General features: G+C 40.6%; 1 protein-coding gene across 1 annotated transcript; it reads right to left on the minus strand.

Moving 5' to 3' along the window:
* Positions 1-529: 529 nt before the first annotated feature.
* Positions 530-24,633, minus strand: LOC129176845 (activin receptor type-2B-like). The gene is made up of 11 exons (XM_054767303.1): positions 24,215-24,633; positions 19,688-19,904; positions 14,604-14,719; positions 14,258-14,409; positions 14,035-14,178; positions 13,813-13,956; positions 13,169-13,317; positions 12,970-13,084; positions 11,252-11,390; positions 10,742-10,872; positions 530-7,090 (listed from the first exon to the last, which is right to left on the minus strand). Exons 1-11 carry the CDS (start codon positions 24,264-24,266, stop codon positions 6,896-6,898), a joined length of 1,554 nt encoding a protein of 517 aa, XP_054623278.1. The 5' UTR covers positions 24,267-24,633; the 3' UTR covers positions 530-6,895.
* Between the last annotated feature and the right edge of the window lie 23 nt (positions 24,634-24,656).

The following is a 24,656-nucleotide window of genomic DNA, read 5'->3' on the forward strand; positions in this document are numbered from 1 at the left end:
AAGCGACAGCATTGTGGAGCTGCATTCCCCCACATCAAGTTGTGGACCGTCACACAATCCCGTTCACTTCCCCAACATCAGGGTCCTCCTTCAGTTGGCCTGTACCATCCCAGTAACATGGTGTGAATGTGAGCCAAGTGCCAGTACCTTGAAGCGTTTGAACATTACATGAGGGCCAGTATGACGCAACAGCGGCTGACCTCGCTGGCACTTCTCCACATTCACTACAAAAAGGTTATCAACCTGGAGGGAGTGGTGGACATATTTTCCAAGAAAGATGATGCTGAATGAGCGATAGGTAAGGCTGAAACACATTGTAGTGATTCATATAGTGTAGGCCTGTGTAAATAGCATCCACCACTGAAGCCATGGCATGCTCAGTCGCCCAGTAAACTGATGAACTTATCTAAATAGGGCAAGCTTGATGTTGGCATTTTGCCCTTAAGCTTGTCATTTGGAGGAAATAACATTGTTGTTATGTCTGTCCAAAATATGCATCAGAAAAATGTTTTTTCGGGCTACAAATGCTAAATTTTCCCTGCTGAAGGTCCGTTTACTCTGATTTTTGCACCCCCCTGAAAAAAATCTGGTTACGGGCCTGATATATATATATATATATATATGTATATATATATATATGTATACATATACATGTAGCGCTGTTCTTGTAAATAAAATTCATAGTATTAGCTACAACATTTTAATGAACTGACACTTGAAAATGTGGATCAACAAAACATACTTTCAAAACTTAAAAAATGAAAAAACTTCTCAGCGGGCGTGCAGGTAAATCAGTGTATTTATTTTTCATATACAAAAAAAGATGTATTCTCCTCTAGTTTATATTTCTAAGCGTTTTTCAAACTCACCGATAAAGTCGGCATCGTCGCTGCCGCCATCACCGCACACACACACACACACACACACACACACACACACACACAGGTCGTCACGTAAACAGGGAACAGTTCATTCACACCAGGAGAAATATGATGTCTGGAAATGCTTTCACAGGACTCACACATGAGAATTATTTGAAATCAAAATCAAAAATCAAAACCTTAATTACAGACACTATATATATATGTACTGTATATACTGTACATATTTGTTGTTTTACAGAGGGGACTGACTCCATGTTGTTCCTAGCGAGGTAATGCGTGAGGTAAGTGGTCAGAAGAGAAGAAGTGTGTTTGTAAGACAGCATTTGGAGAGGCAACAAAGCTGGCACAATGTGGTGCAGGTGTGGGGATGCCCCACAGCGGTGTTGTACCGTCCAGGTGCGATACCAGATACCATCCAGGTGGAGTGAGGTGGTGGATCACAGCTGACGGGATGCTGACTTTTCCCAATATGATAGTGAAATGACTATTGCTGTATTCTAAATATTGCTGGACCCTTGGATCTTATATATAATCATCATATATATACACACACTGTTCACATCAACGCTTCTAATCAACCAGAGTTAGAAAAGGTCAATTACAGACACGTAAAAACAGCGTCTTGATATTTTTTCTTTACAGCCTTTACCCAAAAATTGCGCTTTTTTTTTTTTAACGAATGATACAAAATGATACAAAAAAAAGTCATCATGGTTCCACAGCACGAATCAAAGCACAAGCTGTGCGCCTAAACTACAAACAGCTCTGAACATCACATCAGCAGGTTATTATTGGAGGTAATACTGGTCAAAAATGACCGCAATCTTCTTTTTCTTGCTTTCAGATGATACACGCACAACAAGTGTGACCTGTACACACCACCACCCATGACTCCCAGTGCTGGAAACAGAAATGAGAGATGGACACTTAAGCCCAATTTTATTCACATCCTGGAAAGATTTGACATTTTTTACTAGGTGGATGTATATATACTAGTTGAAAACGACACAAGATACTCGTTTTGTATGGTTTTTGTTGTTGTTCCTGGTGACACAATCCAGCACATTCTAATTTAGAACAGTGGATATTCCTGTATTGAGAAAGGGGGTTGAATACTTTGACATCTAGGAAAAATATAATTAGAAAAAAAAATGAAGAAATAAAAACGATTTCCATTTTATCTTGTATTTTTAATTTAACAAATTTTGTCAAAAAATTACATTTTTTTTTATGAAATGATACTTTATTAAATGTATATCATATATACAGTATATATTTTTTAATTATTTTTTTTAATTAAATGTATTATTACAATTTTAAAAAAATGTCAAAATGGTCCCCGCATCCTTTGGCTTTTCCATATGCAGTCCTCACTGAAAAACTCTCCCCTTCTAGAACATTCTGGTCTATTAAAACACTTTACAACATGAATTTTAAAAAAAGCATATGAATACTTATAAACTATCTCTACATACATGTATATTAGGGCTGTCAAATGATAAAACATTTTAATCAAAGTAATCAGTTTTCAAATTACTTAATCATTAATAATCAGCATTACACAATGTGTGAAAAATACCCATTTTACCGTTTTTTATGAACAGAAAGATAAGTGACAGGACATTAACAGCTCCAAAAGAATTTCAAATATGAATCACGCTAAAATCTGTTTGATTAACGTTAGGCCTCTTTCATAGTAGCAGAACATTTGAATCACACTTTTATGAAACGATGGGTTGCATTTAAGCCACCTAGTTTAAGATGAATATACATGCTTTTAGTACTCTGGGACTTCTGTACTTCCGCAGTATAAGTTACGCTAGTAAAAAATTTGAATATCCACTTATTGCTTGTTTTTGTTTATTTAGCGCACACATATGTACACGCATAATAAAGACGTTGCTGCGATGTTCAGGGTGTCAGTGAATGCAACTCGTGGTCGTCTGGTAACAATGAGGAAGTGTAGTTCAGAGGATGGACTGCAGAAACGTGCGTTTGCTTTGGAGATACTGAGCATATGTGGAGTTGGAATTGCACCGATGTTGCTGTATTCAGGTAAGAGAAAGGTTATAAAAGAGCGTCAGACTCTTGTGACTACAGGGCCACGACACTACCTATCCTTAATTAGCGCCTTATTTGCGCTAATTATAACGCGATTCATTAAATTAATTACATACGTACGTGTGTGTATAATGGGGGGAAAAAAATTAAGTGTTTTTTTGTATTTATAAAAGTGCACACACCGTCTGATTGAATAAGATGAGAAATTGCGTATAAACTTTTCTCAATTTCTTGTGTCATTTCCAGCTCAATGATGAATTCATCCACCAAATAAAAAATGACTTTGATTAATCATTTTGGGTTAAATGGTATCCAATTATAGGCTTTGTTGTCCCTTTGTTACATGAAAAATCCCTGCCATCTTTTTTTTGCCAACCTCTCTTCAGCGTCCACGTCGTCTATTTACAACAATCGGCGTCTCTTCTTGTAGTTATATACTGTATATACACTGCTCAAAAAATAACGGGAACACAAAAATAACACATCCTAGATCTGCATGAATGACATATTCTAATCTATTACTTTGTTCTTTACATAGTTGAATGCGCTGACAACAAAATGAGACAAAAATGATCAATGGGAATCAATTGTATTTTTTTTATTATTATTGGGTGTCTTGCTGTCCACCTGTTGTCTATTCCATTTGCGCAACATCCTGTGAAATTGATTGTCAATCTGTGTTGCTTCCTAGGTGGACAGTTTGATTTTAAGGAAGTGTGTTAACATCGTGACTGATTAAGTGCTCCCTTTATTTTTTCTTGAGCAGTATATATACACACCATGAACACTGTGACAACTGGTTGGGTTGTAGTTAAAAAAAAACAACCAAAAAAACATTTCAAATAATAGAAATTGAAATAATAAAAAAAATCTCCACAGACAGGACTAGCTTTAAAAAAAAAATGAACATATTTAAGACAGGTTGATATACATGTAGAAAAAAAGCCTGAGGTACTTTTGTCAGAATATCTGAGGTCAGTCTGGAGGAGAGTAAGCATCTGAGGGCTCACCCCATCATCATCAACAAAATCGACGACACAAAGGACACAAGGACATAAGACGTCACGTCATGGATGGTGTATATCCACAGAGAATACAAATCCTTGAGTATCCTGGAATAGTCACAGCAGCAAAACCGACATTCAACAATGTTTTACGTGAGAAGGATACAGAGCGCACCACCACCCACGTCTTCATTGCATCGGAGACTAAAAGGCAAACGTTTGAGCTCTCCTTGCATCTCTTTCTCTCACTAACACACACACGCACGCGCGCGCGCACACACACACACACACTGAGGTATCAAGAGGGGGAGAAAACTGGCGAGTCTGTTCCACACATGGCCAGAATTAAAATAATAATAACAATAACAACAACAACAACAATAATAACTACTAAATGAAAACAAACATGTTGCTTATGCTCAAGTATGCCGCTTGCAAGATTAAAAAAAAAATTCTCACTTCTAAACACAAAAAAGCCACAGTCAAGCCCACAATGATGCAAATGCTGGACAAATGTTGACAAAGTACTTTTTTTTGTTTTTTTTTTAGTTGGTGAGTGGTTATATTTTGCCTGGAAATGACATAAAAAGTGGTAAAAGGCTGCAAAACTTTATCCAAAAAGACATTCAGATTTGCTCAGTGTGATTAGAAATGATCCTTTTCGAAATGGGACTTTATATGGAAGAAAATATCATTAATAAATCTAAAATAAATTGGCAAAACAAAATGAAAATACACCAGTAAAGCCGTATTTTTTTTCTTCATTTTCCAGATCAATATTGTTATTTTTAAAGATTATTTTTGTCATGTATACTATTGTTAATATTTGGTTTAAAAAACTGTAAATTGAATACAACCTTGAAATACTGGCTAGGACTTGTATTGAGTGTGAATGAATCATTTACAGTTGTCACTTCAAAATGTAAAAACAATAATAATGATAATACCACCACCACAAAATAAAAAGACTGCAAAAATATGTTTTACCATAAGTAGCAAGTCAAATTTTTTGCTATATTAATTTAAAAAAATGTTTAGAATGATTCAAATCCCTGATTGTGATTTAAATACAATCAGGAATAATTTTGGGCATTAAAACATCTGTTAAAAGTTTCAGAAATATATACCAAAACCTAAAAAAAAAAAAAAAAAAAACTATTTCAGTTCAATTAATTTTATAGAATTATAAATATCCTTGATTTTATCTGGATGTTTTTCTCCAACATCCTGTTGACTGCTACCATATTGTAGACCTTGGTTTCCAAATTGGGTTACGCGTATCCACAGGGGTGCACCAATTGTCATGGGAGGTAAAAAATGAAATAAAATGAAATAAAAATGAAAAACAATTAGCACTCGCAATTATGAGTGCGCCTGAATGCCTCACAGCGCAAGGAGGACGGAGCAGAAAGGAGACAGAGCATGAAGTTGTTCATTGCTTTGTGTGCGTTATATGAACAAATAAGTAAGTTTGATGATTATTTTGTGCAATGCGGGTGTTTAATCTTGAAGACTTCATTTACTGTATATTGGCGTTCTGATTTTAGGGGAAAGGATGCCAACTTCAAAGTGCAATAAAAGATATGTAGGATGATGACAGTGTTCATGTAAAACTAAATGTTTGACCTTTAAGTACTATAAAATTATTTAACCAATTAATTATGTTCAATATTTCACGTTAAGATAAAAAAAAGGGATATACGGCTTCAGATCAAATGTCAAATGAAGGGGTACACGACTACCAAGTTTGGGAACCACTGATGTAGACCATTGTAATTATCTACTGTATAAAGGTACAACGCTGGCTATGCCTTACTGATCAATATGTTGGAACTTTTTGTGAAAATAACGTATGGAAGTATCTACATTAAAATCTCGTAACACATCTTAAAGACCTTTGCCTCTTTGTCATAACCAGCTAAAAGTAAATAAATACCCATTCACCAAATAAAAACTGTAAATGTATCCATGCTATGACTCATTATTGACTTAACAGTACATTCATTCAATGGTCTCACACACGCAGAGTAAAACTGAAGAATGTGTAACATTGCAACTCCAGACAGCATTGGTCAATGCCACCAGCACTGGCAAAGGAGTAAGTGTGAATTTCTACGCAACAAACGCAACAAATGAAAAATCAATACATCATCCGAGACATTTCCGTGACAGTTAGCTTGACTCTCCGCTTGGAGGAAAAAGCTCCTACAGAAGCCTATTGGATACCTGAGAGAGGTAGTTCCCCGAGGGAGCAACACACGTGCCCCCGACATCGCCAACAAGTCCAAATGTCTTAATAATAATAATTAGAACAATAATACCAATGCTCAGCACCTATTTAGCTCCATAAAAACCACTGTGCTCCATTATTTTCTGTTTCTCTTTTCTATTCTGTTGGGAGGGAGGCATTCACAGGTTTAAAATAAAGGAGCACACCAGAGTTTGAAAAATCGGAGAAGCTTCGACCCCTGAGGAAGATGAATATATTTTGTCTAAACAGTCTCAAAAAAACGCATCCTCCCGAGGTTTGGAGCTGAAGAGTTTCGTTCATTTGGCTGCTCATGACCACACAGGGGGAGGACGTAAAAAAACAAACATAAAAACTCATGAGGTAATTAAAGGAAAAAAACGAGACTGACACAAATAAATTCATGAGGTAATGACGACATGTAGTGTTGCCCGTCGCATAGCTTATACTACTTCCCAACTACAGCAGAAGGATGTGTTAGTAAGACGTAAAAAAATAAAAATAAAATAAAAAATACAAGTATTGGGATAAAATAGCAGCTGCATTCACAATTTGATAGTCGTTTTTTTCCTCTTCTATGTTATTATTAAATATTCACGGAGATCCACTGAGTTTGGGTTGAACAAACAAAAAAAAAAAAAAAAAAAAAAAAAGGAGCTCAGGAGGCAAAAGATGGTACCCGCCGTCGCCGTCCCCGTTCAGGTACTGGACTCTTTGGGAGGTAGGTCCTCGTTGGTGAGCGACGTCACGATGGAGACGGGGCCGTCTGAGGTAGTGCTGCCGGTGGTCCTGGCAATCTGGCCAATGCGCTCCTCCACGCAGCCGGCCGACAGGCGGGCCTCGGCGTCGTGGTCCCAGCATTCCTCAATGGTCTCGCACAGCTGGCTCAGACCCTGACGGCCATAGACAAGATGCTATGATGTCACGGTTCTGAATAGCAGGGTTCACTGTTCCAAATGTGACCCGTACCACCCGCTCTCCTAATAAGCAAAAGTGACTTTTGAAAGATGTTACTAACAATAAGACTTGTTCCTACAGTCCGTTTATGACAGGGTTGTCCAAATGTTTTCCAGCGAGGGCCACATAATTATATTATACTGTAAATATAATAAAGTTTATACTGTGTATATACACTCCTGATCAAAATCTGAAGACCTGTTAAAAAATTGCTAGAATTAGCATTTTGCACATTTGGATCTTAATGAGGTTTTAAGTAGAGCTACAATATGTAAAAACAAGAAGGGGGAGTGAGACAAAAAGCCTTTTGAAAAAGTAATTTGTTGAAAACAACAATTAAACTGAAATAGGCTGTTTATCAGCTGATCAAAAGTTTAAGACTATCGCTCAAAAAATAACAAAAACTCTCCAAACCAGAACCAAAAATGTTCTCAGTAGGACTCAGTAATGAGTAGCTCCACCGTTCTTGTTAATCACTTCAAAAATGGGTTTGGGCATGCTTGATGTGAGTGTTTCCAGGATGCTAGTGGGAACATTGCTCCAAGTGGTGAAGATGGCTTCACCAAGGGCATCAACTGTCTGGAACTGATGGCCATTTTTATAAACTTCCCTTCCCATCCATCCCCAAATGTTGTCTATGGGATTTAAATGAGGGGACATGCAGGATGGTCCAAAAGAGTGATGTTATTCTCCCTGAAGAAGTCCTTCGTCAAGCGAGCATTGTGAACTGCAGCGTTGTCCTGTTGAAAAACCCAGCTGTTACCACACAGACGAGGGCCCTCAGTCATGACGGATGCTGGCTGCAACATCTGCACGTAAGCATCCGCCGTTTGACAACCCCGCACCGCCTGAAGATCCAGTGTTCCACTGAATGAAAAAGCACCCCAGATCATGATGGACCCCCCTCCACTGTGCCGGGTAGAAAACATCTCAGGTGGGATCTTCTTGTCACGCCAGTAACCTTGGAAGCCATCGTCAAGGTTAAATTTTTTCCTCATCAGAGAATAAAACTTTTTTCCACCTTTCAATGTCCCATGTTTGATGCTCCCTGGCAAAGTCTAAACGGGCAGTTTTGTGGAGTTGAAGGAGACGAGGTCTTTGAATTCGTTTTTTTTTTTTTTTTTAAACCCTTTTCCCGCAGATGCCGTCTGATGGTTATTGCGCTGCAGTCGGCACCCGTAAGGGCCTTAATTGGGGTCGAAGACCGCCCCGGTTCTTGATGGACAGCCAATTGGATCCTCCAGCTCAGTGCAGGTGTGATTTTTTTGGGTCTACCACTTTTTTGTTCCATAATGCTCAGGATCTTAAAAAAAATGTAGAATGACTGATTTACTGCACCCAACCTCAGCAGCAATGGCACGCTGCAAAAGGCCTTGCTTATGCAGCTCCACAATCCCACCACGTTGAAAAAGAGAAAGCTTCTTAGCTTTAGCCATCAGGAGGGCATGACAGTGTGAATGCCTGACAGAAAATTAACATTTTGAGCAGATTTTGGCTTTTATAGCCTGTGGTCTTAAACTTTTGATCAGCTGATAAACAGCCTATTTCAGTTTATATGTTGTTTTCAATAAATTGCTTTTTCAAAAATGCTGTTTTTGCTTGCTTTTGCATATTGTAGCTCTACTTTAAACCCCATTAAGATCCAAACGTGCAAAATGCAAATTCTAGGAATTTTTCATCTGGTCTTAAGATTTTGATCAGGAGTGTATTTAGTAAATGTCAGCTTTGTGATGCAAGTGGAAAAAGCCTATTAGTATCAACTTTGCCCTTTGCCCCCAGGAATTTCAACTTTTACTTTAATAATTTTTTGCAAACTTTCTTTTCATAATATTATGACCTTATTCCTGTAATATTATAACTTTCCCCCCAAACTAACTGCGTAACATTTTTTGTTTTTCATCATACATTTTTTTCTGTCATATTTCTAGTTTATGCTACTAAAATGACATCCTCGTAGTGTTACAATTTTCCATCCATCCATTTTCTATACCGCTTCTCCTCTTTAGGGTCGCAGGGGCATGCTGGAGCCTATTCCAGCTGACTTCGGGCGACGGGCGGGGTACACCCTGGACTGGTGGCCAGCCAATGGCAGGGCACATATAGACAAACAACCATTCACACTCACATTCATACCTATGGACAATTTAGAGTCCCCAATTAACCTAACATGCATGTTTTTGGAATGTGGGAGGAAACCGGAGTACCCGGAGAAAACCCACACACACACGGGGAGAACATGCAAACTCCACACAGAAATGCCCAGGGGAGAATCGAACCCAGGTCTTCCCGATCTCCAGGCTGTGACTGTGTTACTGGTATTGTTACTTTTTCCTCGTTAGAATACAACTGTTTTTGTCTTAATATTTTTCTTTATTCTCACAAAATTACAGTGTTTTTTTTTCATTTCTGCTGTCTTTCCAACTATTTCAAGTTTCTTCTTGTAAATTTCCCTCTTGTAATTATGACTTTATTCCCATAATATTTTGACTTTATTCCCATAATTTTATAACGTTTCAACAACCTATTTGGCTAAAAATGCATTTTGTCCTGTTTTGCACAATATATATTTATTTATTTTAATATTTCAACTTTATGCTACTAAAATGAAAATTTTTCCTAGTGATGTTAAAAATTTTAATTTTGGAAATGACTGCTGATCTTTCAATCTTTCTGCTGTTTTAGCTTTCTTGTTAAATTATATTTTTTAGAATGTGCCGCGGGTACAAAAAAAATAAATGGCCCCTGGGCCGTACTTTGGACACCCCTGGTTTATGAGCACCAAGTCTGAGAAAAATCTATCTACAAGAGGCACTCAAACCCCCGCTTTTCATGACGTCATGAAGGAAAAACCTCCTTCCACATGGACATCATACCACCTCTGTTCCGCCCGTAGCTCGATGAGCCTGCCCCGTGGACATGCCCACCACTTTGTTAAAAACATAAAAAGCAGGCTTTGCTACACATCCTAAAAAGTAGCGTGGAATTTGCCAGCCTAGCTATCCGTCAGTCAGCTACAGATGTGGGATGTTCGATCATTTTGTTTTTCTTCAGTGAATTGGCTAACCAAGCATGATGTCGCTGTTAAAATGTGAGTGTAATGTTACCACTTTAGTATCACATACCTATGCTAGTGTTGCAAATATCTGTGTACTCCTGCCCTCCTTCTTACTAAGACCTCATATGCACCTGTTCTACTAGAGAATAAGAAAATGTAACAGGAGGGAATAGTGTCGTAACTTTGTTGCTATATTTATCGAGTATCCAGACCCCTCTTAAAAGGCAGCTTGTTTGAGATATTTAAAAAAAAAAAAAAAAAAAAAAAGCCAAAAAGAAGAAATAGAATAAAGCACTTTTCAACTGTCTAAATGCTAGCTAGATTTTGGACAACACACTTCCAATACACTGTTGTGGCACTTCTGACACTTATTTAAAATTGGTGAAAAAAAAAACTATAGCATGGCACGTTTGAGACATGTGATTCCAAAGAGTGTGACATCAAGCAAACAGGTAAATGTATAATTTCTGGAAACTCCGCCCAATCCAAAAAGCATGCATGAAATCCTGACACTTTTTGTGTGTCTACTCACAGGAAGTTTGTGCCAGCAGTCCTTGATGACTGGACGCATTTTCTTGTGCACGACCACATCCTGCAGGTCCTCCAGGGATGGATGCTGGCCTATTTCGTCCTCAAACGGCAGCATGTACTCGCCGACGGTACCTGAGGCACAGCAGGAGGACGTTAGATCAGACAGAAAATTCATTATGTGGACTAAAGTATTGCTACACACCATACAAATCAACATAGCTTGAATTTAAAATTATATTAACATGCCATTTTGGACTATTCTATGCTTCCAACTTTGCGGGAACAATTTGGGAAAGTTGTATTCCTTACCCACCCTTTGGACACCCTTTATGTGACAAAAAAACAAAGAACGGTCTGTATTTTCAGAGTCATCTCAGTCAGGCTGTACCTTTAACCTTGGTCAGATGGCCTCAGCGGACAAGAACGTAAACTAATCCTTTGTTTATTGGATCAGCATGAGGAACTGTGACCTTTACCCTGCCCCTCCATCAAGCATTCCAGTTGGACTCACCGTCCGTCTCGGTGCAGCGAGACACAAGCTCCCACAGCACCAAGCCCATGGCGTACATGTCGATCCTCAGGAAGGAGTCACGCTGGAAGTTGATGGCTCCCTCCAGCACCTCGGGAGCCATGTAGCGCCTTGTGCCCACCTGGACCACAGGAAGTGGGACTCAGACATGAGATTGCAATTAAGGGTACACTCATACTTGGCTAGATTTTCTGTACCAGGCTTCAGGACTCATTTGGGCTTCCAGTCATTACCATGCACCATCATTTCATAATACAGAAAGGGATAGTTGGGATTTTTTGACATCAATATGTACGATATCCCCATCATCAGTGTAGTCCATTAACAGTGACTTACCCCACACTTGGTCCCCTGACCCCAGTTCAGTCGGATTTCGGTGATGAGAAACATAGTTCGCGTTAGTTGTTGGGGTTAACTTAAGAAAAGAGTTTGGCTTCTCAAAACAATATGCGTTCGGGAGGCGACAAACTCATCACCAACGCGCAGAAAACCATGCACATGGGAGGTGACGGACGTCTGACCAGCGACACCCGTGAGCGACATGTTCACATCCAGAGCGAATTGTATGAGTCTCCCACGGCTTTGATTGGCTGTCAGAGATTTTGGGGGTATCAGAGTAGTTCAGCAGAGGAAAAGTGGCCGGTGTTGCTCGGCTACTCTTTCTACAACCGGATCTTGCTAGTATTGAAGATAAACTTACATAAATGTCAGTGTAAAATGAATGTAAACTTACCTGATATGTTTACTCTGGCACCATTCCCGAGTTCCCATTCCGCTTTTAACTTTAGATCTCTCTCTCTCTTTTTTTTTTTTTTTAGAAATGTCAAATAGGTCTGGGAAATCTGACACGGTAAGTATAGCGTGTACTGATTAGCATCCTGTCCGCTCATTGGTCGATCAATGAAACTCCCGCTGATTGGTCCTCGTCTCTTCAACTTTCTGGGATCGCGTCACAAGCCAGCGTGTGCACGAAAACAAACTTTCATTATATTACATCTCCTTTAACTTTTTGACTTCATTCTTGTAAAATTACCGCAGACTTTTTCATTTTTGCTGGGGTTTTTTTGTGCCGCAGGGCATTAAAGAAAATTAATTTTTTTTAAAAATGAAAAAAAAAAAAAGTGGGGCCGCACTTTCGATACTGCTGGTATAACCTGTCGTAACAACATGAATGTAAATTGTTGATCGCCTCTCTGAAACTGCTTTTGTGAGTGTGAACGCCTCTGACACGTACATGAATACCAGACATCTGTGAGTGATCCATCAACTTATTCGAGCAAAACAACAACTTACTTCATTTATATTCAGCTTAATTTGTAATTATTAAAAGATAATTATTATTTTTTGGTTCAATCTGTCATTTGACATCTGAAACCACTATGGGTAACATATGCTAGCTGGTGGTGGTGTTCCCTTAACCTTGTGGAGCTGTTCTGTATATTATTGTTGTTGTGCAAAGTGGCGGTAAACATTTAATAACGGGAAAGATCATATTAACTACACGACATGTTGACATTGCAGGCGCAGGTGCTTGTGCATGAATAAGCATCATCTTTGTGGATTATTTCTACAAGTCGAGTGCTCTTGGGTGAGCAACTGCGCTAGGGCCACACTCACAAATGAAACAAGCCATGTGTGATGGCAGCCTGAGGCAATGAATGTTGGTATGAATGTTTCAACAAGGCATGACAGTTTAGTACCTGGCCGTGAGTGTCTCCTGGAGGTTTTCCTGGTTCGAAGCGGACAGCGAGCCCAAAGTCTCCGATGACTGCAGTCAGGTCATCTCGGAGCATCACATTCTTACTCTTGAAATCCCTGAGAAAATGTCATTGGCAAGCCAATTTATCTGTCTTGTTGTGCATTTTCAAGGTACAGTATATGCGCTCGACTCCTGCCTACCTGTGCGCAATGGTGGGTTTGAGTGCTTCCCCCTTGTAGCTCGGAATGTCCTCATGGAGGTAGGCCAAGCCACGGGACATAGTCTCGGCTATGTGACACAGCTCGCCCCAGGTCACAGTGTTGCCCTTCAAGTGATCAGTCAGCGATCCCTGAACGAATCAAGACATCCAGGACAGAACATTTTTATTATAGTGTTCCCCTGAAAGTCAACATTATGTAGTATTGTGCACCATCTGGCTGCTAATGACCTTTCACCTACACAAGTCTTAATCCACCAATTAATCAGACCACTTAGTTGTTCCAGAATCTTAATTCATCTTAGCAAGACCTTTGGGACAGTGTTAATGCTTCCAACTTTGTAAGAACAGTTTGGGAGAGACCCTTTTCTGTCTCCAGTGCACAAAAAAGTCCATTATTAATGCAGTTTGACACTAATTAAACAAGGGTCTGTGTTATAACTCTTGAGATATTCCGTCCGCCACGGTTCAGCATCGCCCAATAAAATTCAGGTATTAATAAATGTGGTTATGCGATGCCCTTTTGCAGAGGTAAACAAAAGCCCAATATTGGAAAATACACAGCAAGCGGTCTGGTCACCACAGGGCTCCTATAGCCTTTAAGGTGTGCTATTTCTGTGTGCTCACCCTTTCGTGAAACTCTGTGATGAGCCACAACTCCGTCTCCAAATTAGCTCCATGCTTCTCAGCAGCGATGTAGCGCAGGATGTTCTCGTGCCGCATGCCCGCCGTCAGGAATATGTCACGCTCGTTTTGCCACGACTGCTTATCCTGCGACAAGGTGAGGCGTCAGATTTTATGCTCCTGTCTGGTTGGAAAGTGGGTGCCGTGTAAGAGTGCTTGACCAACCTGCACCGGGAAGATCTTGACAGCAACGTATTCGCTCATGAGCTGGGCTTTCCAAACGCAACCGAAGCGACCCCTCGCTTTGATTTCCAGAAGATGCAGGGGTTTCAGACCCACCAGGGGGGAGGGAGGAGTGGGTCCAGGGTCCTGAAGGACAAACATGTTTGTTTTTGGGGCCTTCAAAATTGAAAATTTACAATAAGGAGAGGGCCCGGGCCCGTCTCACCTCACTGAGGTCCACATGGCCGTAGGGGGGCTTGCGGTGGCGGTACATCCACAAAGCCAGGATGATTGCCAGGGAGAGCACGCAGAGAGGTAGCAGGGAGTAGACCAGCACATTGAGCATGGATGGCACTCTGGGTGGAGGCCGGATTTTGACTGTCATGGAAGAACAGAACATGGAAAACATCTGTGTCAGGATGCTCATCTCCCGCCATCTCAATGAACATATCATTACAAGAGCCAAACTAAAGTAGAATGCACATGAAAGCTAATGCTTTTGCACTGCAAAGCTTGCTTCCCAAGCTATTTTTTGCCGCTTTGCCAGGCGTGGGATGCCGTTAGCCCCTCACCTCGGTTGCCAGTGCCAATCATGTCAGGGAGGTGGGTGAAGCGCTCATTGCAGTAGTTGCCCTCGCAGCAGCAGAAGAAGACCTGAGGGTTCTCATCCATGGAGACGCATTCTTGCCTAAAGCGACGCGGTGACACACACACACACACACACAAACCTGCATTAATAGTGTTCAGATGAGTAAAAATGTGGACACCAGAAAGTTATCACTGCTATTTTTAAATGGTGAGAATATCATGCTGAAGGTTTGGTTTTATACGTAAGCCTGCTGTACAAAAAGACATTTTTCTCCAACTACCTGAGCTAAATTCACATTGTTTCAAGACACCAACAAATGTTCATTCAGTTCATTTGTCTGTCTTACATCTAGTTGAAAAGGACATGCTATTTCATTTCCAAACATTGTGCAGATCATAATTAATACTAAGAGAACAGCTAGAAAATAAAAAAAAAAAAAAATGGGAAAAATGGGAAAATGTAAGTGTCGCTAAGCTCGCAGTAGTCAAATATCCGACAGTGTAACATCTCCCGCATCTCTCAAAGTGCTTAGAGCAGGGGTGCTATAAATACAGTCAAACTTGTCTTAGCGGCCACCTTTATAGAACGGCCACCTGCCTATAGCAGCCGCTGAAAAATCTCCCTCAGCAAATTTACATGTTATAGACCCTGTGTATAGCAGTCACCTGTCCAACGCGGCCAGCGGCCACCCATTTTGTCTCCCTTGGTCAATATCTGACTGTATATAGCGGCCAAATTACCAACTCAAGTAGAAGCTTCATGCACGAAAAAGTTCCGTTTTTCAATCAATGAAGCCGTCGTGTGTAGACTTTAATTACTGAGTCCTAGCTCAGTCACAATCATTCACAAGATCCACACAAACTGTCAGTTGTTCCACATAAAAAAGCTGTCTTCTTTTGAGCTTGCTATTTCCTGGTCAAACATGTAACTTTAAGAGCATTTGCACCAAAACATTACCGCAAATTAGGATGGGAACAGGACGTGCTCCCAGCGACGCTACAATATAAAAAAAAACATACGCTAGCATGCATGCGGCAGCGGGAGCAAAACTGAGTTCGGTTGTACTTAATTGAAGCATTTTAGAATGTACTCACGTTATTTTTCATCAATCCTAATCCACAAATCCATCAAAGTCCTCATCTTCTGTATTCGACACAAACAAAGCCGTCTTCTTTTCCGTTCGCTACTAGTCTGTTAACTTGTCAGTGTTATTCAACTCTGAAGCAAAGAAGGAAACTTCTCCTGTTGCTTCTGCCAACTTTATTTATTGAACGCAGCCACCAGACAGCAGCTCAGAACACACACACATCTCAGCATCGTCTCTCCGTCCTGCTTGCCCACAAGGCAAAGGTTAAACAAGCCCCACTACATAGCTGTCCAGGCAATGCCTGTAAGAAATGACACCGTTTATTTCCTGGTGTGCACTGGTCAATACTGTAATGCCGCTTGTTGTGGGGAAGGAGAGACTCACGTCGCCGATGCACTTTAATCGCTTTATTAACAGCAGAGAACACTGCAGGACTTTACATCCACGCCAACATAAACACACTTCCCAACTCTCTCCAAACTCAGAGCTAGCACTGAGCCTAGCTCTCCTGCTCGGGACGCCCACCGTCACTTCCCGTCACTTCCTGATGAACTAAAGCTGTAATGATACTCTGCCGTATAAAAAGTAAAATATTAAAAACAAGCGTAAGACATTACTAGCACAGCTTTGTTCTGTGGGTCGTGGATATATTCTATCAGTTATTATTAAGCCTCTAGCTTCCTTTTAGTAAGTAAAAACCTTGGCTATGATTGCACTACATTGTCATGTAGACCTACAAAGTACACTTGGAAGAACAAGAGGTGAATAAATGTATTGCAACTGATGTGAAACTGATGAGGGTAGGATTAAATAAGCTTTGCTTCTTCCTACTCCTTTTTGGACATGCAAAATTGTGAATTGTACTATGTGATGTGCTACTGTTTGACTCATGCATGTTCAGGATTAAAACCATGAACCATGATAATAACAAGCCTAGTAGTGCTGTACAACTTTTATCCGCAGTCCGCAGTGCCCTCTACTGGTCAACATTATTATTAATTTTTTCCCCTCCTTTTTTTTCTTTTTTTCCTCTACTGGTCAACATTCAAACTGGACGCCAACCTGTCTATAGAGGCCACTTTTGCAGACTCCCTCTAGTGGCCGCAATAGACAAGTTTGACTGTACTGTAATAACTAAGTATATATTTAAATGACGCCTGAGCTGCGCGCACACACACACACACACACACACACACACACACACACACACACACACACACACACACACCAAAAATATAAACGCAACGCTTTTGGTTTTGCTCCCATTGAACGCAAAGATCGAAAACTTTTTCCACATACACAATAGCACCATTTCTCTCACATGTTGTTGACAAATCTGTCTAAATCTGTGATGTGAGCACTTCTCCTTTGCTGAGATAATCCATCCCACCTCACAGGTGTGCCATATCAAGATGCTGATTAGACACCATGATTAGTGCACAGGTGTGCCTTAGACTGCCCACAATAAAATGCCACTGAAACCTTAAAACATGGTTTGGTTTAGAAAATGTAAACGTGGCCCCGCAGTCTTAGATTTTTCAGTATGTGGACACCCCTGCCTTAGGAGGCATTCCCTTCAATTTCACAATGTGTGATAAACATGGTCTGCATTGTCATTCCATTATGATGCCTCAAAAAGGAAGTTTTTAAGATCAACAACTCATCACCACTTCATTTGTGATACAAATTACAAAATAAAATTGTTAAAAACGCATTAGCAAGATATGCAGTATACGTGCCATACTGCGCAAGTCCCAACATGCTCCTTCAAATGGCTACTACTATTTCATCTCTTTGATTTACGCAACCCTGAGGGGTCTAAAGGCGCCACCGTGGTTGCAGAATGTAGCGTAGCGTGCCCCGCGAGCGAGAGCAGTTATTCTGTTTAGTTATTCCCAGAATAGCCAGAATCGAGATTAATGTAGGTTAAAGAGCTCCCACAACATAAATCCCAGTGTACAAAAACATTTATCCTAATAGACCGACCCTGATATTTTCAAACAAGACTATGACACACGGAATTATGTATGCACTGTCCTTACACGCCTGCATCATGTGTATTTACTTTGTGCAACATATAATGTATTTCCCAAATGTGAAAACTCATTAGCTATTACACATTACATTATATTGTAATTGTTTTCTGTCGATACCTTTGTTTTGTTTTTTTCCCTTTAGATTTGGCACTATCTGCTCTCCCTCGCTCACAATCACATTACAATGGGACTGTCTGAGTGGTCTGTCATTACGACTCATTACGAGGGAAAGGCTTTTTGAGACGTCATCTGTACTTCTGTGAAGAAGGTGTCGGATGTTTCGCTCCTCATCCGAAGAGCTTCGTCAGCGAACTAACAAGTGCTGTTAGCCTCGGCCTTAAATACAGTAAGAGTGGGCGGAATCGGTGTGCCAACACCCTCCTCCTATTACTTCCTTACACTAAGACTGGGAGGAGTGGTGGTCTAATCCTCTCCTGCCATTAGCACCTCTGATCAAAGGGAAGTGTAGCTCCCTATAGTTGGGTATGAACGACTCTGATACTGGCTCGTTAGCATCTATTGTTCTGGCTCGGCTCTTGCTCCACCTCATTTGCATGACTAAGAGCTGTGGGTCTAAACCCTCGTTGGACAGCTCCTGTACGACTGAGAGCCTACACAGATACGACTCATTACGTTCAGTAGATGGCAATGTACCTCAGCATAGGCAGAGGCACAACACGTAAGTTAGCAAAACAACAACATGGTTAACAATGACTAATTTCTTATGACACAAACCGTTTTACCTGTCCACACACAAACACTGAATTATGAGTTATGATACATTATGCAAATTAGACAATGACATTATCCACCTCCACCCCCTCAACAGATAAATTGCAGATATGTGGCAAACACTGTATAACAAACAGCTTTTTTTTCCCTCCAAACATTAATAAACGTTAAGTTTGAGTGCATGAGACATTGGCAAGAAAAATTTAGCTCTTTTTGACAGCAACACAACCAATGTTGTAACTAGGGCTGCAACTAACAATTATTTTCTTAGTCTATTAATCTGAAGCTTGTTGTTTCGATTAATTGGGTAATCGTTTATGACCTACACCAGGGGTGGGCAACCTTTACTATCAAAAGAGACATATTATACATTATATTAAAGAAAAATAGTCTGGAGCCGCAAACGTAAGACAAGTTTTAGTCTTTTAAAATTTGGGTACACTGCCCCCTGCAGTTTGGGAGCAGACACGGTCTCTCGAGCGGATTTCCGCACGGCTCTTTTCCGTGCGGCGCATTCAAGCGGAAAGTATAACGCAGCCTTTAGGCTGTGACAAGCTGTTGTCAATTGACTCCACATTTTACAGGACTATTTTTCCATTCTCGCGGGAATAAGGGACAAAATGTGTCGTCAACGGGCGTACTTTTATCTGGTCACACATGCGCAAGTTGATTAAAAATTTACTTACCATGTCTCATTTTAGTCACAAAATGTAGCCATTTATTTGCAGTCTGGAGCACTGCAGCCACAGCTGTTAAAGCCAATGTTTTTTTTTCAATGAATTAGGTACACGGGCGGTTATTTGCTTTTGTAGACCACGCACCCAGCAACTATAAGAGACTTGACAGTTAATTAGAGGCTGTTAATTGGAGCATTTCCGGTATTGTAGCAGTGGCACCTGATGGCGAAAGTTTGTGTACTTTTATGTACTTTTTGTGTAATTTTGTGAACTAACCATCCATTGGTAGCCTTTGTGATTGCATTGAGATCGAAATTTGAGGAAATCTTTTTTTAACAACTTAAAACCACAATATGTGGTATTGATATTGTTACAGAGTATACAAATACATCATTAGCCACTCTACATGTGAGCAAGGGCAGTCAACATGAGTCAAGGCCCATAAAACAAGCAGAGAACCTTACAGCGCAATCCTGCTCAATCAAATCAAAGGTAAATGTCAAATCAGGTCGAGGCACTTCCTCCATAACCTCACCTGTCATAGCAGTTGAAGTCGTCGAGCCAGCAACCTTTCTTCACCAGCTTGATGGTCCCTGAGGAGTTGAGCCAGGAGGCGTAGCAGTGCAGCCGCTTGTCTTTGTCCTTGTCCTTGTCATCGCAGCGCTCAAAGCCGCTCTGGTTGGTCTTCTCTGCGCGCCAGTTGTCATTGTAGAAGACGCACTCCCGGGTCTCGGCCTCGCCTAGACTGTACCCTGCAAAGTGGGCCAGGTTAGAAGGAATGCCTCAGCACGGCATCATAATGAACCGGACAAGGCGGAAGCAAGCGTGGCGGACATATGGCGGAGGATCCACACAGCGCTGCGTGGGGAGCTTCCCTGAACCGAGCCGTTATCATCGCTTTGGAGCAGCGCCAAGTTTGGGAGCCTGCTTTAGTGAAGAGGATGTTCCTCTGGGCACAGGAATTGCTGCTGAATAATCCAGTGCACGATAGGATCTCTTTAAACATTTAATTAGCTGTGCAACAAATATATCACATAGTAGTGCACCAGACAGTTCTATAGTAAGCACAATTCAAGGCAAATCCCTGGAGCGCCATACATCTGAACAAACGCAAATGCAGAAAACAACCTTCGATGCACATTTTATGTGTAATAATACCTTTGCCTTAGGGCTTTTACTGTCTATTTCTTCCTCATCAACATGTTTATTTAAGAAGGAATACTTGCATGTGACAAACCAAACGCTGGCCACGGCAAAAACTGGCATTTTGCAGGCTTTTTTTGTCTGTATGTTGTTGCAACTAAGCACCACTGACATTAAAATGGGGAGACAAATTTTCTGCCAGAAGTACTGCAATATCTGAGTGGTAAAAGAGGTGGGTGGCCGCCTGGTTGTAAGTGTATTCCACAACCTGCCCTGTTTCAACCAACTGTCATTAGTAAGTAGGGAAGTCCCGATACAACTTTTTCACTTCTGATACAATACAGATATTGCAGCTTTAAATATCAAGCAATGCCAATATTGAACCGATGCATGTGGGTTACAGTAGTATCCACAATGTAGTGGCAGCTAGGTATAATATAGCGAGGTTCGAGGTGCTCAATGAATCGTTTAAACACAACATTATTCACCACCAACAGGGGCTAGTCATCTTTTCTGTTACAGCTAATGCCTTTTTGCCGTCCCATGGGAGTTTCATATGCAAGATGAGGTTGGTCGTATTAATCTTCTCCAATTCTATGCCACCACGGGAAACTTGTGCATCACAAGTTTTGCACTCGGCTGCAACATCTTTGTACTGCCACACGACTGACATCATTCCTGCTCCTTGGTAGTTTGTGAGCATGCTAGCAAACACTGTTGTTACGATCACATGGGCTCTACTCAGCTGCTGCTGAATAGACGTGTTGAGGCGAAGTCTGGAATCGACTGCTTGCATCGGAATGCCAATATCGTGATTTGAGATGCAGGCCGATATAATCAATATTGCCGTTTTTTTGTTGATATCCGCCGGATATCCAATGTCAATATTGGGACATCCCTATCGGTAAATATTATGTATATCATCGCACCCTGCCAGGCATCTAATTATCGGATAGCGGGATGTTGTGTTGCTGTGTGAAAGCTCACCACAGTTTCAGAAATATCCCACTTTGCTGGGTGTTGAACTTCACCTTTTTCTCTCTAAATGTAGTTGTTCTTTAATTTTGACAGAAAAATTGTATTGTAACTTTAGTATTATCTGAACAGGAAACACGATATTTCAAACATATTTTGCTATCAAAAATAAACACTCAAATGTCTGCTTGTCACCTTGACATTGTCACATCACTGTTCATTTCATAGCAAGTTATCCATCAATTTGTTAGTAAAAATTAGGGCTGTCAAATGATTAACATTTTAAATCAGATTAATCACGGTTTTCAACTTAATTAATCATGATTAATCACCATGTCACATGTGTCTGAAATATTCCCATTTTTACAATATTTTATTAATAAAAAGATAAATGACAGGGCAGGATTATATATATATATATATTTGTATGTGCCAAATCAACTGAAAATTTAAATCAAGTTAAGTCGTGGCAGACGTCTGAAAATCTATTTACCAAACAGTGGTTTCTTTAATCAGACTTTAACTGCATTGTTATGAGCAAAGATGGAGTTGCATTGAAAATCACGTCATTTAAGTTAAATTCACGTGTTCTGAGTGAATTTTCTGGGATTTCCAAGCATACTTAAATGCAGTAAATTGTACTTCCACATTAAGGGATACAAAGTGAGTGATGATAATATCTACTTAGTTTTTCTTTGCATTTCTGTTTTAGACCACACACGCATAATAAAGATGTTGTGGAGATGTTCGGAGTGTCCGTGAATGCATCTCGTGGTCTGGCAAGTGTCGTTGCAATCATGAATGGACTAAAGATGTGTTTGGAGTAGGGGATACATATATGGTGTTGGAATTGCACTGCTATTGATGTGTTCAGGTCAGAATAAAGCTTTAATAGACAGTCAGACTTATTGACTCTGTGGGGAGCTACACTGTGCCGCCGTCTGTCGTCATAACAGAGAGCCGTGGCTTGCTATGATGCATATGCATTAATTTCGGAAAAAAAAAACAATTAAATAAATGAGTGATTGCATTTAACGTGCTATTTTTGACAGCCCTTGTAAAAATATAATAATCAAATGCATGGGCAATTATGTAATAACATCGTGTGGTTAAATTTATGTTAGGGATGCCCTATAGGCTTTTTTGCCGATAAGCAAAATCTTAAGACCAGTTGTAAAATTGCTAGAATTAATTGAATGAAAGTGACTCCACCATGCCCCCGTGACCCTAAAAAGGAAAAGCGGTATAGAAAATGGATGGATGGATGAAATAGGCTGTTTATCAACTGATCAAAAGTTTAAGACCATCGCTCAAAAAATAACAAAAAAACTCTCCAAACCAAATTTTTTTAAAAAAATCTTTTTTGATCAGCTGATAAACAGCCTATTTCAGTTTAATTGTTGTTTTCAATAAATTACTTTATCAAAATGATTTTGTCTCACACCCCCCTTCTTGTTTTTGCATATTGTAGCTCTACTAAACCTCATTAGGATCCAAATGTGCAAAATGCTAATTTTAGCAATTTTTCAACTGGTCTTAAGATTTTGATCAGGACTGTATATTATATTATATTGTATAATATAAATACACACACACACACACACACACACACATATATACTGTACTGTATATACACACACACACATATATATATACACATATACATATATACAGTATACCCACACATACTGTACATACACACACACATACATATATACATATCCAGATGCCACAGTGCTGCTGTCACATAATGAAACCCCTCACAAAGCAACGTTTTATCAATTTTATGTATCAACAACGACATGTTCCGCTTGCACACTGCTTGCTCGGGTTTAACTCAGTTGGCAAACTGCAAGTTAAAACAAATACCAACATAATAAAGACAAATAATAAACACACACAGTATTGGCACAACTAGGCAAGTAAAATGTCACTGAGCAGCAGAATCTTTGTTAACAGAGGAAAAAAAATAGTGCCTGTCTCTTTAAATCCTTTCTTATAGCAGACTGCCCATCCCCCCCACTAGCCCCCTTTAGTGTAGCCCCCACCTCCACATTACACACACACACACATAGATACCTACCTTCAGCTGTCCAACAGCTAACAATGGAGAACAGACATCGAATTCATAGTTAGCAAACATATGAGTTAAAAAGATGTGGAGGTTTTGTTGGGAGTGATGCTCAAAAACCCTACATTGAGCCAAAGTTCACGCAGTGAGGGAGTTTTACTACAAGATCACCACCCCCGCCCCTCCCTCTGTCACTTAGTGAGGCTTTACACCAAAACATGAATTCTGCAGGAAGAGGCTTACTTACTGCTACATCCCAGCCTTAATCTATAAAGGATGCATCAGCAACATGCACATACACGGAGGAGGCAGCTGGTCTCCACATCTTATTGTAGTCATTCCATGGGATGGGAGGGGGTTGACAAGGGTTGGGGGTAGTTGGAGGTCCGTATGTTCCAAAATAAAGAAGGGGTCATAGAGCAACATTGGCGCACATTATTGAAGGTTGGGGGAGGAGGAGGATAAACAAGCCTCAGTTGTTATTTTCACTTGCTTTGCTGTCAATGTAAGTAGATTGCCTCTTGGAATACGTCAATTTCTAGACAAAAACAAGGGTGTTTTTTTTCTCTCCACTCTTTATGGTCCAAGCAATCATGAGTTGAGATGGAGCGTCTAAGGTTTCAGGATGTTGTTGCAGCTGCTGCCTTCTATTCCTGCCTCTCTGCTCACAAAGGCAGTCAACGCAACAGTTTAGCATTTTTCATCTTTAAAAAAAAACACACACACACCGGGAATAAGGTGGACAAAAAGCACACACAAACACACAGCACACTGACAGTAGCGACCACTTTAAAATAAATACAGAAGTTAAAAAAAAAAAAACGGACAAACTAGCAAACACTTGCGATTGAAGCTAACCTCTCTGCCGCTTACCTGCGCACAAAGTTCCCAGAAGAAGTGAACAAGTCATCCATGAGAAAGACATGTTCCGTTTATAAACACAGCCCGGAGGTCCCCCGCCTGGTTCATCAACACTCTAAGTCCGTCCAAACCATTAGTCCGGGGATCAAACCGGCCGCAGGCCTCTCCGGTCCCCTCCAGCGGAAGAAGCCTCCGCCAGCCAGCACCGTGTAGCGTGTATCCGCCGCCGCCGCCGCCGCCACCACCACCACCACCACCACCAGCGTAAGAAGAAAAGATGGGGGCAGGCAGGTAGAAAACAACACCGAAGAAGCGGTTGAAGCGTCTCTGATGACCGAGGCAGGCGTTGTTGTTTTCGGCGGCGCTGCGTCGAGAGGTCGCTGGGGGTTTACATGCATGTTAGTGATGTGTGTTCAAAATGGCGTCCATCTAAATGGGGAGAGGGCTGCTCGCT

The sequence above is a fragment of the Dunckerocampus dactyliophorus genome, chromosome 2, assembly GCF_027744805.1.
Source record: "Dunckerocampus dactyliophorus isolate RoL2022-P2 chromosome 2, RoL_Ddac_1.1, whole genome shotgun sequence".
Classification (NCBI taxonomy): domain Eukaryota; kingdom Metazoa; phylum Chordata; class Actinopteri; order Syngnathiformes; family Syngnathidae; genus Dunckerocampus; species Dunckerocampus dactyliophorus.

Bases quoted from the DNA above. Each gene is read 5' to 3' on its own strand.
- LOC129176845 (XM_054767303.1), bottom strand. From the start codon at position 24,266: ATGTCTTTCTCATGGATGACTTGTTCACTTCTTCTGGGAACTTTGTGC. The intron at 14,179-14,257 runs GTGAGACGGGCC...TTTGTCCTTCAG, and splicing joins GCCATGTGGACCTCAGTGAG to GACCCTGGACCCACTCCTCC. The intron at 10,873-11,251 runs GTGAGTCCAACT...GCTGTGCCTCAG, and splicing joins TCGCTGCACCGAGACGGACG to GTACCGTCGGCGAGTACATG.